General features: G+C 48.9%; 1 protein-coding gene across 3 annotated transcripts in view; it reads left to right on the forward strand.

Moving 5' to 3' along the window:
- Positions 1-20000, forward strand: part of LOC110516120 (G protein-coupled receptor kinase 6) — a 77370-nt gene that overhangs the window by 23739 nt on the left and 33631 nt on the right. For all 3 annotated transcript variants that reach the window (XM_036934115.1, XM_036934114.1, XM_036934116.1), the window contains 3 exons: positions 11351-11463; positions 13766-13843; positions 17329-17429. In XM_036934115.1, coding sequence (XP_036790010.1) covers positions 11351-11463; positions 13766-13843; positions 17329-17429 — 292 coding nt within the window. The remainder of the gene's footprint in view (positions 1-11350; positions 11464-13765; positions 13844-17328; positions 17430-20000) is intronic.

Below are 20000 nucleotides of genomic sequence, written 5' to 3' on the forward strand. Positions count from 1 at the left end.
TACTGACTGCTAGTGGTACCACAGTGGTACTGACTGTTAGTGGTATCACAGTGGTACTGACTGTTAGTGGTATCACAGTGGTACTGACTGTTAGTGGTATCACAGTGGTACTGACTGTTAGTTGTATCACAGTGGTACTGACTGTTAGTGGGATCACAGTGGTACTGACTGTTAGTGGGATCACAGTGGTACTGACTGTTAGTGGTATCACAGTGGTACTGACTGTTACTGACTGTTAGTGGTACCACAGTGGTACTGACTTTTAGTGGTACCACAGTGGTACTGACTGTTAGTGGTATCACAGTGGTACTGACTGTTAGTGGGATCACAGTGGTACTGACTGTTAGTGGTATCACAGCACTGTGTGGTACTGACTGTTAGTGGTATCACAGTGGTACTGACTGCTAGTGGTACCACAGTGGTACTGACTGCTAGTGGTACCACAGTGGTACTGACTGTTAGTGGTATCACAGTGGTACTGACTGTTAGTGGTATCACAGTGGTACTGACTGTTAGTGGTATCACAGTGGTACTGACTGTTAGGGGTATCACAGTGGTACTGACTGTTAGTGGTATCACAGTGGTACTGACTGTTAGTGGTATCACAGTGGTACTGACTGTTAGGGGTATCACAGTGGTACTGACTGTTAGTGGTATCACAGTGGTACTGACTGTTAGTGGGATCACAGTGGTACTGACTGTTAGGGGTATCACAGTGGTACTGACTGTTAGTGGTACCACAGTGGTACTGACTGTTAGTGGTATCACAGTGGTACTGACTGTTAGTGGTATCACAGTGGTACTGACTGTTAGTGGGATCACAGTGGTACTGACTGTTAGTGGTATCACAGTGGTACTGACTGTTAGTGGTATCACAGTGGTACTGACTGTTACTGACTGTTAGTGGTACCACAGTGGTACTGACTGTTAGGGGTATCACAGTGGTACTGACTGTTAGTGGTATCACAGTGGTACTGACTGTTAGTGGGATCACAGCGGTACTGACTGTTAGTGGTATCACAGTGGTACTGACTGTTAGTGGGATCACAGTGGTACTGACTGTTAGTGGGATCACAGTGGTACTGACTGTTAGTGGTATCACAGTGGTACTGACTGTTAGTGGTACCACAGTGGTACTGACTGTTAGTGGTACCACAGTGGTACTGACTGTTAGTGGTATCACAGTGGTACTGGCTGTTAGTGGTATCACAGTGGTACTGACTGTTAGTGGTATCACAGTGGTACTGACTGTTAGTGGTACCACAGTGGTACTGACTGTTAGTGGTATCACAGTGGTACTGACTGTTAGTGGTATCACAGTGGTCCTGACTGTTAGTGGTACCACAGTGGTACTGACTGTTAGTGGTATCACAGTGGTACTGACTGTTAGTGGTATCACAGTGGTACTGACTGTTAGTGGTACCACAGTGGTACTGACTGTTAGTGGTATCACAGTGGTACTGACTGTTAGTGGGATCACAGTGGTACTGACTGTTAGTGGTATTACAGTGGTACTGACTGTTAGTGGTACCACAGTGGTACTGACTGTTAGTGGTACCACAGTGGTACTGACTGTTAGTGGTATCACAGTGGTACTGACTGTTAGTGGTATCACAGTGGTACTGACTGTTAGTGGTATCACAGTGGTACTGACTGTTAGTGGTACCACAGTGGTACTGACTGTTAGTGGGATCACAGTGGTACTGACTGTTAGTGGTATCACAGTGGTACTGACTGTTAGTGGTATCACAGTGGTACTGACTGTTAGTGGTATCACAGTGGTACTGACTGTTAGTGGTATCACAGTGGTACTGACTGTTAGTGGTATCACAGTGGTACTGACTGTTAGTGGTACCACAGTGGTACTGCCTGTTAGTGGTATCACAGTGGTACTGACTGTTAGTGGTATCACAGTGGTACTGACTGTTAGTGGTATCACAGTGGTACTGACTGTTAGTGGTATCACAGTGGTACTGACTGTTAGTGGTATCACAACACTGTGTGGTACTGACTGTTAGTGGTATCACAACACTGTGTGTTACTGACTGTTAGTGGTATCACAACACTGTGTGGTACTGACTGTTAGTGGTATCACAGTGACTGTTAGTGGTATCACAGTGGTACTGACTGTTAGTGGTATCACAACACTGTGTGGTACTGACTGTTAGTGGTATCACAGTGGTACTGACTGTTAGTGGTACCACAGTGGTACTGACTGTTAGTGGTACCACAGTGGTACTGACTGTTAGTGGTATCACAGTGACTGTTAGTGGTATCACAACACTGTGTGTTACTGACTGTTAGTGGTATCACAACACTGTGTGGTACTGACTGTTAGTGGTATCACAACACTGTGTGTTACTGACTGTGTGTTACTGACTGTTAGTGGTATAAGCCAGTGGTATCACGTGTGTGTGTGTGTGTGTGTGTGTGTAGACTTATTTAACTATACCAGAGGTCCTCACAAGGTCAGATTCTATTTCTAGGAGGTGAAGGTTAGAGTTTAGGGGCATAATAGGATTTGGAACGTGACTGAATGACGTGTCCCCACAAGGTTAGTCGTACAAGACTGTGTGTTTGTGTGTGTGTCATTGGGGTGTGTCTGTCAGAGAGGAAGTGGACTTCCTTCCTGTTTCTCGCCACAGTCACAGGGTGGGGACAGGAAGTGTGTGTGTGTCAGTGTTACTCAGTATTCCGAAACTTCTCAGCTTTTTCGATACCAGAACATGAGTAACGGTTCAGTACTATAATTATTATTATTTTTTTAATTTTAAACTTTCGGTATTTCTGTCAAATGTGTCTCACGTCGTCTGCTGATTGGAGAGAGGATCAAGTCTATCAGCGCAGACCATGTCCCATTTACACACTTGTGGAAATGTTGGAAGTGTTAATTACTGTTCGCAAAACAATGTCCATACAGGCTAGAATAACTTGACAATGCTAGAAGATAGCGGTAGCTTCCAGCTTTATAGGCTAACTTTCCTTTGATAGCTAACGGCCAGAGCTAACGGCCAGAGCTAACGGCCAGAGCTAACGGCCAGAGCTAACAGCCAGAGCTAACAGCCAGAGCTAACAGCCAGAGCTAACGGCCAGAGCTAACAGCCAGAGCTAACAGCCAGAGCTAACGGCCAGAGCTAACGGCCAGAGCTAACGGCCAGAGCTAACGGCCAGAGCTAACGGCCAGAGCTAACGGCCAGAGCTAACGGCCAGAGCTAACGGCCAGAGCTAACGGCCAGAGCTAACGGCCAGAGCTAACGGCCAGAGCTAACGGCCAAAGCTAACGGCCAGAGCTAACGGCCAGAGCTAACGGCCAGAGCTAACGGCCAGAGCTAACGGCCAGAGCTAACGGCCAGAGCTAACGGCCAGAGCTAACGGCCAGAGCTAACGGCCAGAGCTAACGGCCAGAGCTAACATTCACTACTCCTCGTACTTTGTGATAATATACCAACCAAAAAAGCTAAATATGCTGATATTCAAAGCTGATCGTCACCAGAAACGTTATTCATTCACTTGATCATCTCTCCCTCCCTGATCCTCTATGAATGAAGTCGGTCCTGGGTCTTAAAGAGACAGCGTCCTCTTTTTTTTTTATAAAATAAAAAACATTTAGTACTTCTTCTATGCAAACATTGTCGATCAGTAGGATAAAATAATACTGTATGTTGTTGGTTCTGTGTGTGTGTGTGTGTGTGTGTGTGTGTGTGTGTGTGTGTGTGAAACAGATTTCGAAATTTGGCTTCCATATTGATTAAATGAAAAATAAATTGCACCAGATTCCCTGGACAGAAGTAGTGCGCTATCTAGGGATTAGAGTGCCAACTCTGGTCAAAAGTAGTGCACTATCTAGGGATTAGAGTGGAATTTGGGATGCAGACAATACATTCCCCGTGCAGCTCCTCCAGAGGTTGTGTGAGACGGAGGGGGGAGGGGAGTCTCCTCTCTGGGGGAGGGGGGAGGGGAGTCTCCTCTCTGACGGAGGGGGGGAGAATCAATCTGTGTGTGTGAGAGAGAGTGTGTGTGTGAGAGAGAGTGTGTGTGTGAGAGAGAGTGTGTGTGAGAGAGAGAGTGTGTGTGTGAGAGAGAGTGTGTGTGTGTGAGAGAGAATGTGTGTGTGAGAGAGAGTGTGTGTGAGAGAGAGTGTGTGTGTGTGTGAGAGAGAGAGTGTGTGTGAGAGAGAGTGTGTGTGTGTGTGTGTGTGAGAGAGAGAGATTGTGTGAGAGTGTGTGTGTGTGTGTGTGTGTGAGAGAGAGTGTGTGAGAGAGAGAGTGTGTGTGTGTGTGTGTGTGAGAGAGAGAGTGTGTGTGTGGGAGAGTGTGTGTGTGTGAGCGTGGGAGAGTGGACCTTTCGGTGTTTCACTATATCCTGACAGCTGTGTTATAGACCGTAATACATGACTGTATTGCAGATGTTCTGATTGCGTAATTACACCGCTCACACACACACACACACACACACACACACACACACACACACACACACACACACACACACACACACTATATCTTTGTTGTGTCTGGTCAGGTCTTTCAGTGATACGTGTCTCTTACTGATTTATATAAAAACTAACTGTCCAGTGAAAATCTCACTTGTTTTAAAAAGTTAATATTCTGTTAACTCGTAACGTTGTTGATTTAATCCTATACTTGTATTTTGTGATTAAATCAGAACATGGAGAGAAAACACTTCAGAACCACCCAACTCAAAGAGACCGGTGGCTTGCTACTTCCTCATATAGGATGATGTCATCCTCCTGAGGAGAATGAACTGGCCAATCAGCGGTCTAATGACCGGTATACGCCCACACCATTCTGTAACCCACACCATTCTGTAACTGGGTTAGGTCCACAGTACTGTAATTGGGGGGTAGGTCCACACCATTCTGTAACCCACACCATTCTGTAACTGGGGGTAGGCCCACACCATTCTGTAACTGGGGGTAGGCCCACACCATTCTGTAACTGGGGGTAGGACCACACCATTCTGTAACTGGGGGTAGGCCCACACCATTCTGTAACTGGGGGTAGGACCACACCATTCTGTAACCCACACCATTCTGTAACTGGGGGTAGGATCACACCATTCTGTAACTGGGGGTAGGACCACACCATTCTGTAACTGGGGGTAGGCCCACACCATTCTGTAGCCCACACCATTCTGTAACTGGGGGTAGGACCACACCATTCTGTAACTGGGGGTAGGCCCACACCATTCTGTAGCCCACACCATTCTGTAACTGGGGGTAGGCCCACACCATTCTGTAACTGGGGGTAGGCCCACACCATTCTGTAACTGGGGGTAGGACCACACCATTCTGTAACTGGGGGTAGGACCACACCATTCTGTAACTGAGGGTAGGACCACACCATTCTGTAACTGGGGATAGGACCACACCATTCTGTAACTGAGGGTAGGACCACACCATTCTGTAACTGGTGGTAGGTCCACACCATTCTGTTACTGGGGGTAGGTCCACACCATTCTGTAACTGAGGGTAGGACCACACCATTCTGTATCCCACACCATTCTGTAACTGGGGGTAGGTCCACACCATTCTGTAACTGGGGGTAGGACCACACCATTCTGTATCCCACACCATTCTGTAACTGGGGGTAGGACCACACCATTCTGTAACTGGGGGTAGGTCCACACCATTCTGTAACTGGGGGTAGGTCCACACCATTCTGTAACTGGGGGTAGGTCCACACCATTCTGTAACTGGGGGTAGGCCCACACCATTCTGTAACTGGGGGTAGGACCAAACCATTCTGTAACTGGGGGTAGGACCAAACCATTCTGTAACTGGGGGTAGGCCCACACCATTCTGTAACTGGGGGTAGGCCCACACCATTCTGTAACTGGGGGTAGGCCCACACCATTCTGTAACTGGGGGTAGGCCCACACCATTCTGTAACTGGGGGTAGGCCCACACCATTCTGTAACTGGGGGTAGGCCCACACCATTCTGTAACTGGGGGTAGGACCAAACCATTCTGTAACTGGGGGTAGGCCCACACCATTCTGTAACTGGGGGTAGGCCCACACCATTCTGTAACTGGGGGTAGGCCCACACCATTCTGTAACTGGGGGTAGGCCCACACCATTCTGTAACTGGGGGTAGGCCCACACCATTCTGTAACTGGGGGTAGGCCCACACCATTCTGTAACTGGGGGTAGGCCCACACCATTCTGTAACTGGGGGTAGGCCCACACCATTCTGTAACTGGGGGTAGGCCCACACCATTCTGTAACTGGGGGTAGGACCACACCATTCTGTAACTGAGGGTAGGACCACACCATTCTGTAACTGGGGATAGGACCACACCATTCTGTAACTGAGGGTAGGACCACACCATTCTGTAACTGGTGGTAGGTCCACACCATTCTGTTACTGGGGGTAGGTCCACACCATTCTGTAACTGGGGGTAGGACCACACCATTCTGTATCCCACACCATTCTGTAACTGGGGGTAGGTCCACACCATTCTGTAACTGGGGGTAGGACCACACCATTCTGTATCCCACACCATTCTGTAACTGGGGGTAGGACCACACCATTCTGTAACTGGGGGTAGGTCCACACCATTCTGTAACTGGGGGTAGGTCCACACCATTCTGTAACTGGGGGTAGGTCCACACCATTCTGTAACTGGGGGTAGGCCCACACCATTCTGTAACTGGGGGTAGGACCAAACCATTCTGTAACTGGGGGTAGGACCAAACCATTCTGTAACTGGGGGTAGGCCCACACCATTCTGTAACTGGGGGTAGGCCCACACCATTCTGTAACTGGGGGTAGGCCCACACCATTCTGTAACTGGGGGTAGGCCCACACCATTCTGTAACTGGGGGTAGGCCCACACCATTCTGTAACTGGGGGTAGGCCCACACCATTCTGTAACTGGGGGTAGGACCAAACCATTCTGTAACTGGGGGTAGGCCCACACCATTCTGTAACTGGGGGTAGGCCCACACCATTCTGTAACTGGGGGTAGGCCCACACCATTCTGTAACTGGGGGTAGGCCCACACCATTCTGTAACTGGGGGTAGGCCCACACCATTCTGTAACTGGGGGTAGGCCCACACCATTCTGTAACTGGGGGTAGGCCCACACCATTCTGTAACTGGGGGTAGGCCCACACCATTCTGTAACTGGGGGTAGGCCCACACCATTCTGTAACTGGGGGTAGGCCCACACCATTCTGTAACTGGGGGTAGGCCCACACCATTCTGTAACTGGGGGTAGGCCCACACCATTCTGTAACTGGGGGTAGGACCAAACCATTCTGTAACTGGGGGTAGGCCCACACCATTCTGTAACTGGGGGTAGGCCCAAACCATTCTGTAACTGGGGGTAGGCCCACACCATTCTGTAACTGGGGGTAGGCCCACACCATTCTGTAACTGGGGGTAGGCCCACACCATTCTGTAACTGGGGGTAGGCCCACACCATTCTGTAACTGGGGGTAGGACCACACCATTCTGTAACTGGGGGTAGGACCACACCATTCTGTAACTGGGGGTAGGACCACACCATTCTGTAACTGGGGGTAGGCCCACACCATTCTGTAACTGGGGGTAGGACCAAACCATTCTGTAACTGGGGGTAGGACCACACCATTCTGTAACTGGGGGTAGGACCACACCATTCTGTAACTGGGGGTAGGCCCACACCATTCTGTAACTGGGGGTAGGACCACACCATTCTGTAACTGGGGGTAGGACCACACCATTCTGTAACTGGGGGTAGGACCACACCATTCTGTAACTGGGGGTAGGACCACACCATTCTGTAACTGGGGGTAGGACCACACCATTCTGTAACTGGGGGTAGGTCCACACCATTCTGTAACTGGGGGTAGGTCCACACCATTCTGTAACTGGGGGTAGGTCCACACCATTCTGTAACTGGGGGTAGGTCCACACCATTCTGTAACTGGGGGTAGGTCCACACCATTCTGTAACTGGGGGTAGGTCCACACCATTCTGTAACTGGGGGTAGGTCCACACCATTCTGGAACTGGGGGTAGGTCCACACCATTCTGTAACTGGGGGTAGGTCCACACCATTCTGTAACTGGGGTTAGGTCCACACCATTCTGTAACTGGGGGTAGGACCACACCATTCTGTAACTGGGGGTAGGTCCACACCATTCTGTAACTGGGGGTAGGTCCACACCATTCTGTAACTGGGGGTAAGTCCACACCATTCTGTAACTGGGGGTAGGTCCACACCATTCTGTAACTGGGGGTAGGTCCACACCATTCTGTAACTGGGGGTAGGTCCACACCATTCTGTAACTGGGGGTAGGTCCACACCATTCTGTAACTGGGGGTAGGTCCACACCATTCTGTAACTGGGGGTAGGACCACACCATTCTGTAACTGGGGGTAGGTCCACACCATTCTGTAACTGGGGGTAGGTCCACACCATTCTGTAACTGGGGGTAGGTCCACACCATTCTGTAACTGGGGGTAGGTCCACACCATTCTGTAACTGGGGGTAGGTCCACACCATTCTGTAACTGGGGGTAGGCCCACACCATTCTGTAACTGGGGGTAGGACCACACCATTCTGTAACTGGGGGTAGGTCCACACCATTCTGTAACTGGGGGTAGGTCCACACCATTCTGTAACTGGGGGTAGGTCCACACCATTCTGTAACTGGGGGTAGGTCCACACCATTCTGTAACTGGGGGTAGGACCAAACCATTCTGTAACTGGGGGTAGGTCCACACCATTCTGTAACTGGGGGTAGGTCCACACCATTCTGTAACTGGGGGTAGGTCCACACCATTCTGTAACTGGGGGTAGGTCCACACCATTCTGTAACTGGGGGTAGGTCCACACCATTCTGTAACTGGGGGTAGGTCCACACCATTCTGTAACTGGGGGTAGGACCAAACCATTCTGTAACTGGGGGTAGGTCCACACCATTCTGTAACTGGGGGTAGGTCCACACCATTCTGTAACTGGGGGTAGGCCCACACCATTCTGTAACTGGGGGAAGGACCAAACCATTCTGTAACTGGGGGTAGGTCCACACCATTCTGTAACTGGGGGTAGGTCCACACCATTCTGTAACTGGGGGTAGGTCCACACCATTCTGTAACTGGGGGTAGGTCCACACCATTCTGTAACTGGGGGTAGGTCCACACCATTCTGTAACTGGGGGTAGGTCCACACCATTCTGTAACTGGGGGTAGGTCCACACCATTCTGTAACTGGGGGTAGGACCAAACCTTTCTGTAACTGGGGGTAGGACCAAACCATTCTGTAACTGGGGGTAGGCCCACACCATTCTGTAACTGGGGGTAGGCCCACACCATTCTGTAACTGGGGGTAGGACCAAACCATTCTGTAACTGGGGGTAGGCCCACACCATTCTGTAACTGGGGGTAGGACCAAACCATTCTGTAACTGGGGGTAGGACCACACCATTCTGTAACTGGGGGTAGGTCCACACCATTCTGTAACTGGGGGTAGGCCCACACCATTCTGTAACTGGGGGTAGGCCCACACCATTCTGTAACTGGGGGTAGGACCAAACCATTCTGTAACTGGGGGTAGGCCCACACCATTCTGTAACTGGGGGTAGGACCAAACCATTCTGTAACTGGGGGTAGGACCACACCATTCTGTAACTGGGGGTAGGACCACACCATTCCAACACAGAACAGCTGCTTTTTTTTAACATACTAAATACCTGTTTTTGGAAAATCAATCTGGAAACACTGGACAGGTCCTTTATGATGTAGTCACTGCTGCTGTGTCTCTGTGTGTCTCTGTGTGTCTCTGTGTGTCTCTGTGTGTCTCTGTGTGTCTCTGTGTGTCTCTGTGTGTCTGCGTGTGTCTCCTACTTTCTTCATATTTCTCTCCTTTCCCTCATTTTCCAGTTTCTCCTCTCTTCTCTCTGCCTCACCCACCTTTCCTCTCCCTCGGTCTCTCTCTCTCTCTTTCTGTCTCTCTCTGTCTCTCTGTCTCTCTGTCGCTCTCTCGGTCTCTCTCTCGGTCTCTCTCTCTCTCTCTCTCTCTGTGTCTGTCTCTCTGTCTGTCTGTCTCTCGCTCTCTCTCTCTCGCTCTCTCTCTGTCTCGCTCTCTCGCTCTCTTTCTCGGTCTCGCTCTCTCTTTCGATCTCGCTCTCTCTCGGTCTCGCTCTCTCGCTCTCTCTCGGTCTCGCTCTCTCTCGGTCTCGCGTCTCGCTCTCTCGGTCTCTTTCCCCCTCTCTCTCGGTCTCTCTCTCCCTTCCCCCTCTCTCTCGGTCTCTCTCTCCCTCCCCCTCTCTCTCTCGGTGTCTCTCTCCCTCCCCCTCTCTCTCGGTTCCAAGCTGGCTGGTTAGTTATAAATATTTATTTGAAGTACCAGAAGTAGCTGTTGTGGTGTATGTGTTTATATGTTGATGTGTTCCATGTAACTAATGACAACTGAAGAGAGGCTTGAACCACTGCCAAGATGACCCTGTCTATCTCACACACATGTTCTGTTCAGAGCCCAATCAGTCTGAATGGAGACAGAACACTTTACAATTGTTCTGTCTAGCACTGTCTGCACACACACACACACACACACACACACACACACACACACACACACACAGGTTTAAATAGACTAGGCTGGTGCAGGTTTAAATAGTCTAGGCTGGCGCAAGTTTAAATTGTCTAGGATGGCGCAGGTTTAAATAGTCCCTCCCTCCCTCCCTCCCTCCCTCCCTCCCTCCCTCCCTCCCTCCCTCCCTCCCTCCCTCCCTCCCTCCCTCCCTCTCTCTTCCCTCCCTCTCTCTTCCCTCCCTCCCTCTCTTCTCTCCCTCCCTCTCTTCTCTCCCTCTCTTCTCTCCCTCCCTCTCTTCTCTCCCTCTCTTCTCTCCCTCCCTCCCTCCTTCTCCTCCCTCCCTCCCTCCCTCCCTCCCTCCCTCCTTCTCCCTGTGTGTGTTGGCTAGTAATTGACTGTCCTGGGATTCCCTCATTAGTCTTCAGAGGAGATGTGACTATTAGAGTCGTTGGGCGTGGTCAGCTGGGCTGAGACACGCCCGTCCATCATTATAAAGGACATGTTTGAATAGACGAGTTACAAGATAGCTATTTAATATGTTTGGATGTCCACTTCATTCTCTCTCTGTCTCTCTGTCAATTCAATTCAAGGGGCTTTATTGCCATGGGAAACATATGTTAACATTGCCAAAGCAAGTGAGGTAGATAATATATAAAGTGAAATAAACAATAAAAATGAACAGTAAACATTACACTCAAGTTTAAAAATAATAAAGATATTACAAATGTCATATTATGTATATTTACAGTGTTGTAACGGTGTGCACATGTCTGTCTCTCTCTCTCTCTGTCTCTCTCTCTCTCAGACAGGGACTATACCAGTCTGTGTGAGAGACAGCCGATTGGTCGATTGCTGTTCCGTCAGTACTGTGACACCAGGCCAGAGCTCAAACGTTGCATCGAGTTCATGGACTCTGTGGTAAGACATTTCTATCTGTCTCTGTCGCTATCCCTCTCTCCCACGATTTCTCTCTCTCTCTTTCTCGCTCTCTGTCATGTTTCTCTCTCTTTCTCGCTCTCTGTCTGTTTCTCTCTCTCTCTTTGTCTCGCTCTCTGTCTGTTTCTCTCTCTCTCTTTGTCTCGCTCTCTGTCTTTTTCTCTCTCTCTCTTTGTCTCGCTCTCTGTCTTTTTCTCTCTCTCTCTTTGTCTCGCTCTCTGTCTTTTTCTCTCTCTCTCTTTGTCTCGCTCTCTGTCTGTTTCTCTCTCTCTCTTTGTCTCGCTCTCTGTCTGTTTCTCTCTCTCTTTGTCTCGCTCGCTCTGTCTGTTTCTCTCTCTCCTCCTCAATTTCCTCTCAACCCCCCCTCCTTTTCCTGCTTCCTGTGCTAGCTCCCATGAGAAAGGACTGGGCCTGAGTGTGGGCATGCAGATGTGGGGGGGGGGGGGGGGGGGGGGGGCTGGGAGTCAGAGGACTGGTAATGAGAGAAAGAGAGAGAGGAAGTGAGAGGGGAGAGAGGGGGGAAAGAATGAGAGAGAGAGAGAGAGCGGTGAAGAGAGAGCTTGGGAGGGATGGGGCATGAGCGCTGGGAGGGGAGCCTGTCAGAAAAATATCTGCCCCTCCTCCTCTATGCACCCTCTCCATGAGGTTAAACCCACGTCAGAGGCCTGTCCCCTGGGTAGGTGGACTAACACAGGCCCAGGCTTGTGTCCCGGCCCCTGGAGGTGTCTGAGAAATGAAAACAAATAAAAACCCACTGCTTGTTTAGTGAACACCAACGTTAGTCTGTTCTCTAAACCATATCCATGTTCGGTCAACTTGGTTCACAGACAGACCGATCCATGGAGAACTGAACAGTGGTGTTAGTCTAGGCCACTGTCCCTGATGGCACTCTGTTCCTATTGGCCGGTGGCCATTTCTGTTTCTCTGACTGTGTTATTGTCGGTGACATCATCCTGTGGTGTTCTAGTTATCATATGGTGACATCATCATATGGTGACATCATCCTGTGGTGTTCTAGTTATCATATGGTGACATCATCCTGTGGTGGATGTAGTTGTATGGTGACATCATCCTGTGGTGTTCTAGTTATCATATGGTGACATCATCCTGTGGTGTTGTAGTTGTATGGAGACATCATGCTGTGGTGTTGTAGTTGTATGGAGACATCATGCTGTGGTGTTGTAGTTCTATGGAGACATCATGCTGTGGTGGATGTATGGAGACATCATGCTGTGGTGTTGTAGTTGTATGGAGACATCATGCTGTGGTGGATGTATGGAGACATCATGCTGTGGTGGATGTATGGAGACATCATGCTGTGGTGTTGTAGTTGTATGGAGACATCATGCTGTGGTGGATGTATGGAGACATCATGCTGTGGTGTTGTAGTTCTATGGAGACATCATGCTGTGGTGGATGTATGGAGACATCATGCTGTGGTGTTGTAGTTGTATGGAGACATCATGCTGTGGTGTTGTAGTTGTATGGAGACATCATGCTGTGGTGTTGTAGTTCTATGGAGACATCATGCTGTGGTGGATGTATGGAGACATCATGCTGTGGTGTTGTAGTTCTATGGAGACATCATGCTGTGGTGGATGTATGGAGACATCATGCTGTGGTGTTGTAGTTGTATGGAGACATCATGCTGTGGTGTTGTAGTTGTATGGAGACATCATGCTGTGGTGTTGTAGTTGTATGGAGACATCATGCTGTGGTGTTGTAGTTCTATGGAGACATCATGCTGTGGTGTTGTAGTTGTATGGAGACATCATGCTGTGGTGTTGTAGTTCTATGGAGACATCATGCTGTGGTGTTGTAGTTCTATGGAGACATCATGCTGTGGTGTTGTAGTTGTATGGAGACATCATGCTGTGGTGTTGTAGTTGTATGGTAACATCATGCTGTGGTGTTGTAGTTATATGGAGACATCATGCTGTGGTGTTGTAGTTGTATGGTGACATCATGCTGTGGTGTTGTAGTTATATGGAGACATCATGCTGTGGTGTTGTAGTTGTATGGGAACATCATGCTGTGGTGTTGTAGTTATATGGAGACATCATGCTGTGGTGTTGTAGTTCTATGGAGACATCATGCTGTGGTGTTGTAGTTATATGGAGACATCATGCTGTGGTGTTGTAGTTCTATGGAGACATCATGCTGTGGTGTTGTAGTTATATGGAGACATCATGCTGTGGTGTTGTAGTTCTATGGAGACATCATGCTGTGGTGGATGTATGGACAGTGGGGTATCATGTTTGTAACAGTGTCTCTCCCCTGCCAGGCCCTGTACCAGCTCGCTCCGGATGAGAAGAGGAAGGACTGTGGAATCAGGATGTTGGAAACGTACTTTAACAACGGGGTGAGTAGGTTTCTCCTCTAACGTACCATAACAACGGGGTGAGTAGGTTTCTCCACTAACGTACCATAACAACGGGGTCACTAACGTACCATAACAACGGGGTGAGTAGGTTTCTCCACTAACGGACCATAACAACGGGGTGAGTAGGTTTCTCCACTAACGTACCATAACAACGGGGTGAGTAGGTTTCTCCACTAACGGACCATAACAACGGGGTGAGTAGGTTTCTCCACTAACGGACCATAACAACGGGGTGAGTAGGTTTCTCCTCTAACGTACCATAACAACGGGGTGAGTAGGTTTCTCCACTAACGGACCATAACAACGGGGTGAGTAGGTTTCTCCACTAACGGACCATAACAACGGGGTGAGTAGGTTTCTCCACTAACGGACCATAACAACGGGGTGAGTAGGTTTCTCCACTAACGGACCATAACAACGGGGTGAGTAGGTTTCTCCTCTAACGTACCATAACAACGGGGTGAGTAGGTTTCTCCACTAACGGACCATAACAACGGGGTGAGTAGGTTTCTCCACTAACGGACCATAACAACGGGGTGAGTAGGTTTCTCCACTAACGGACCATAACAACGGGGTGAGTAGGTTTCTCCACTAACGTACCATAACAACGGGGTGAGTAGGTTTCTCCACTAACGTACCATAACAACGGGGTGAGTAGGTTTCTCCACTAACGGACCATAACAACGGGGTGAGTAGGTTTCTCCACTAACGGACCATAACAATGGGGTGAGTAGGTTTCTCCACTAACGGACCATAACAACGGGGTGAGCAGGTTTCTCCACTAACGGACCATAACAACCGGGTGAGTAGGTTTCTCCACTAACGGACCATAACAACGGGGTGAGTAGTTTTCTGCTCTAACGTACCATAACAACGGGGTGAGTAGGTTTCTCCACTAACGGACCATAACAACGGGGTGAGTAGGTTTCTCCACTAACGGACCATAACAACGGGGTGAGTAGGTTTCTCCACTAACGGACCATAACAACGGGGTGAGTAGGTTTCTCCTCTAACGTACCATAACAACGGGGTGAGTAGGTTTCTCCACTAACGGACCATAACAACGGGGTGAGTAGGTTTCTCCACTAACGGACCATAACAACGGGGTGAGTAGGTTTCTCCACTAACGGACCATAACAACGGGGTGAGTAGGTTTCTCCTCTAACGTACCATAACAACGGGGTGAGTAGGTTTCTCCACTAACGGACCATAACAACGGGGTGAGTAGGTTTCTCCACTAACGGACCATAACAACGGGGTGAGTAGGTTTCTCCACTAACGGACCATAACAACGGGGTGAGTAGGTTTCTCCTCTAACGTACCATAACAACGGGGTGAGTAGGTTTCTCCACTAACGTACCATAACAACGGGGTGAGTAGGTTTCTCCTCTAACGTACCATAACAACGGGGTGAGTAGGTTTCTCCACTAACGGACCATAACAACGGGGTGAGTAGGTTTCTCCACTAACAGACCATAACAACGGGGTGAGTAGGTTTCTCCTCTAACGTACCATAACAACGGGGTGAGTAGGTTTCTCCACTAACGTACCATAACAACGGAGTGAGTAGGTTTCTCCACTAACGTACCATAACAACGGGGTGAGTAGGTTTCTCCACTAACGTACCATAACAACGGGGTGAGTAGGTTTCTCCACTAACGTACCATAACAACGGGGTGAGTAGGTTTCTCCACTAACGTACCATAACAACGGGGTGAGTAGGTTTCTCCACTAACGTACCATAACAACGGGGTGAGTAGGTTTCTCCTCTAACGTACCATAACAACGGGGTGAGTAGGTTTCTCCACTAACGTACCATAACAACGGGGTGAGTAGGTTTCTCCACTAACGTACCATAACAACGGGGTGAGTAGGTTTCTCCACTAACGTACCATAACAACGGGGTGAGTAGGTTTCTCCACTAACGTACCATAACAACGGGGTGAGTAGGTTTCTCCACTAACGTACCATAACAACGGGGTGAGTAGGTTTCTCCACTAACGTACCATAACAACGGGGTGAGTAGGTTTCTCCACTAACGGATGACGAAAGGCCCGCTGCCAGATCAACGGGTCATTATGGGGTGTTTGTGATGTCATTATGGGGTGTTTGTGATGTCATTATGGGGTGTTTGTGATGTCATTATGGGGTGTTTGTGATGTCATTATGGGGTGTGGGTCATAATGACATCACAAACACCCTATAATGACATCACAAACACCCCATAATGACATCACAAACACCCCATAATGACATCACAAACACCCCATAATGACATCACAAATCACAAGCTTGGCACACCTGTATTTGGGGAGTTTCTCCCATTCTTCTCTGCAGATCCTCTCAACCTCTGTCAGGTTGGATGGGGAGCGTCGCTGCACAGCTATTTTCAGGTCTCTCCAGAGATGTTCGATCGGGTTCAAGTCCAGGCTCTGGCTGGGCCACTCAAGGACATTCAGAGACTTGTCCCAAAGCCACTCCTGTGTTGTCTTGGCTGTGTGCTTAGGGTCGTTGTGCTGTGGAAGGTGAACCTTCACCCCAGTCTGAGGTCCTGAGCGCTCTGAAGCAGATTTACATCCATGATCTTTCTGTATTTTACTCCATTCATCTTTCTCTCGATCCTGAATAGTCTCACAGTCCCTGAAAAACATTCCCTCAGCATGATGCTGCCACCACTATGCTTCACCGTAGGGGTGGAGCCATGTTTCCTCCAGACGTGATGCTTGGCATTCAGGCCAAAGAGTTCAATCTTGGTTTCATCAGACCAGAGAATAGGTGTCTTTTGGCAAACTCCAAGCGGGCTGTCATGGAGGCCACTTCTCAGTAAAAGGCCCGTCTGGCCACTGCCATAAAGGCCTGATTGGTGGAGTGCTACAGAGATGGTTGTCCTTCTGGAAGGTTCTCCCATCTCCACAGAGGAACTCTAGAGCTCTGTCAGAGTGACCATCGGGTTCTTGGTCACCTCCCTGACCAAAGCCCTTCTCTCCCGATTGCTCAGTTTGGCTGGGCGGCCAGCTCTATGAAGAGTCTTGGTGGTTCCAAACTTCTTCCATTTAAGAATGATGGAGGCCACTGTGTTCTTGGGGACCTTCAATGCTGCAGGAATGTTTTGGTACCCTTCCCCAGATCTGTTTCTCGACACAATCCTGTCTCAGAGCTCTACGGACAATTCCTTCAACCTCACGGCTTGGTGTTTGCTCTTGACATGCTTTGTCAACTCTAGGACCTTATCTGTGTCTAATTTTCAATAAATGTGCAAACATTTATAAAAACATGTTTTCACTTTGTCATTGTGGGGTTTTGTAAGTCTAAATTACTGAAAATGTAAAATGTTTTTGTATATATATATATTTTTCCATTTTGAATTCAGGCTGAAACAACAGACTGTGGAATAAGTCAAGGGGTATGAATCCTTTCTGAAGGCAGATCAGTTCATTAATGAATCCATGTCTCTCTCCGTCTAGTCGGCAGCCCATCTGCGAGATATACCTCAGGAGTTGGTAGGGGAGTGTCGTGAGAAGCTGGAGCAGACGCCCTGCAAGGAACTCTTCAACGACTGCTGCAAGTATGTCTGTCTTCTTATTGGTCGAAACACCTGTCCATCAGGCTATCACCTGGCATTCATTGGTCAGCTTGCCTGTCAATCAGGGTATCACCTGGCATTCATTGGTCAGCACACCTGTCAATCAAAGAGCTACATATAATTAAGTGGTCTGGCTATTGTATTGGGGACATTTTTGGAATGATGGTTGCGTTGTAATTGTGGGGCAGGAAGATTTAACTGAATCCTAATGCCAGAGATGAAAAGGTGAAGCGAGGGAGAACTCAACAAGCAAAGAGTTTTTCTATGGAGGTCAATGAGAGAGAGGGTGGAATTTGGCTAGAATGGTCCCACCTGATCCGCCCTCTCATTGGCTAGAATGGTCCCACCTGATCCGCCCTCTCATTGGCTAGAATGATCCCACCTGATCCGCCCTCTCATTGGCTAGAATGGTCCCACCTGATCCGCCCTCTCATTGGCTAGAATGATCCCACCTGATCCGCCCTCTCATTGGCTAGAATGGTCCCACCTGATCTGCCCTCTCATTGGCTAGAATGATCCCGCCTGATCCGCCCTCTCATTGACTACAATGGTCCCGCTTGATCCGCCCTCTCATTGGCTAGAATGGTCCCACCTGATCTTTCCTCCTCCCAATGTAGTACTTGATAAACAAAAACAGCTGAAGGAGATTTTTAACGAGATTCTTGGAATGTGTTGTAACCCCATTTGGAGAAGATGTGAAAATTCATGTTGACGTCAGTTTGGCTTCGATGTGATGGATGGAGGATTTGGCTTTTCAACGGATCCTGGCTCCTGGCTTTGTGTGTTTGGCAGGGATGCCCAACCCTGTTCCTGGAGAGCCATCGTAATGTAGGTTCTCTTACAACCCTAATCTAGCGCTCCTGATTCTAGTAATCAGCTGGTTGATAAGATTAATCAGGTTAGTTAAAACCTACAGGAGGGGTTTATCTCCAGGAACAGGGTTGGAGTTAAAACCTACAGGAGGGGTTTATCTCCAGGAACAGGGTTGGAGTTAAAACCTACAGGAGGGGTTTATCTCCAGGAACAGGGTTGGAGTTAAAACCTACAGGAGAGTTTCTCTCCAGGAACAGGGTTGGAGTTAAAACCTACAGGAGAGTTCCTCTCCAGGAACAGGGTTGGAGTTAAAACCTACAGGAAGGTCTCTCTTGTCCACTGAGGCTGCAGTTAGGATGCAGTGAGGATGCAGTGAGGATGCAGTGAGGATGCAGTGAGGATGCAGTGAGGATGCAGTGAGGATGCAGTGAGGATGCAGTGAGGATGCAGTGAGGATGCAGTTAGGATGCAGTGAGGCTTCTGAAACTTTTATAAGACATAAACTGTTTAGAGAGTTATGAAGTGTGTGTGTATGTGTGTGTGTGTGTGTGTGTGTGTTGGAAAGAGCTCAACTCTGTCACAGTAATTATTATGAGGGATCTGGCACATGGAACAGTATTAAACACACACACACACACGCACAGTGGTGCCAAATGGACGTGAGCAGCAGGAGAGGGCATCCGGACGCCCGGCATGGGCACAACAACGGCCTCAGTGTTCACACACACACACACACACACACACACACTGATTTACAGGTGTCATAGTTTCCTGCTCTCAGCCCCAGAACCAATAGAGGGGACACATCAGAGACGCACTACATGACCAAAAGTATGTGGACAACTGCTCGTCGAACATCTCATTCCAAAATTATGGGCATTAATATGGAGTTGGTCCCACCTTTGCTGCTATAACAGCCTCCACTCTTCTGTGAAGACTTTCCACTAGATGTTGGAACATTGCTGCTATAACAGCCTCCACTCTTCTGGGAAGGCTTTCCACTAGATGTTGGAACATTGCTGCTATAACAGCCTCCACTCTTCTGGGAAGGCTTTCCACTAGATGTTGGAACATTGCTGTGGGGACTTGCTTCCTTTCAGCCACAATAGTATTAGTGAGGTCAGGCACTGATGTTGGGCGATTAGGACTGGCTAACAGTCGGCGTTCCAATTCATCCTAAAGGTGATCGATGGGGTTGAGGTCAGGGCTCTGTGCAGGCCAGTCAAGTTCTTCTACACCGATCTCGACAAACCATTTCTGTATGGACCTCGCTTTGTGCACTGGGGGGGCATTGTCCTGCTGAAACAGGCAAGGGCCTTGCCCAAACTGATGCCACAAAGTTAGAAGCACAGAATCATCTAGAATGTCATTTAACATTTCCCTTCACTGGAACTAAGGGGCCCGAACCATGAAAAAACAGACCCAGTCCATTATTCCTCCTCCACCAAACTTTACAGTTGGCATTATGCATTCGGGCAGGTAACGTTATCTCCTGGCATCCGCCAAACCCAGATTAGTCCGCCGTACTGCCAGATGGTGAAGTGTGATTCAGTCCAGAGAACGTGTTTCCACTGCTCCAGAGGTCCAACGGCGAACAAGAGTGGTGTACACTCCAGTTGACGCTTGGCATTGCACATGGTGATCTCAGGCTTGTGTGCTGCTGCTCTGCCGTGGAAACCCATTTCATGAAGCTCCCGACGAACAGTTATTGTTATTGACGTTGCTTCCAGAGTAGTGAGT

Source organism: Oncorhynchus mykiss, chromosome 10, assembly GCF_013265735.2.
Source record: "Oncorhynchus mykiss isolate Arlee chromosome 10, USDA_OmykA_1.1, whole genome shotgun sequence".
In the NCBI taxonomy this organism is placed as follows: Eukaryota; Metazoa; Chordata; class Actinopteri; order Salmoniformes; family Salmonidae; genus Oncorhynchus; species Oncorhynchus mykiss.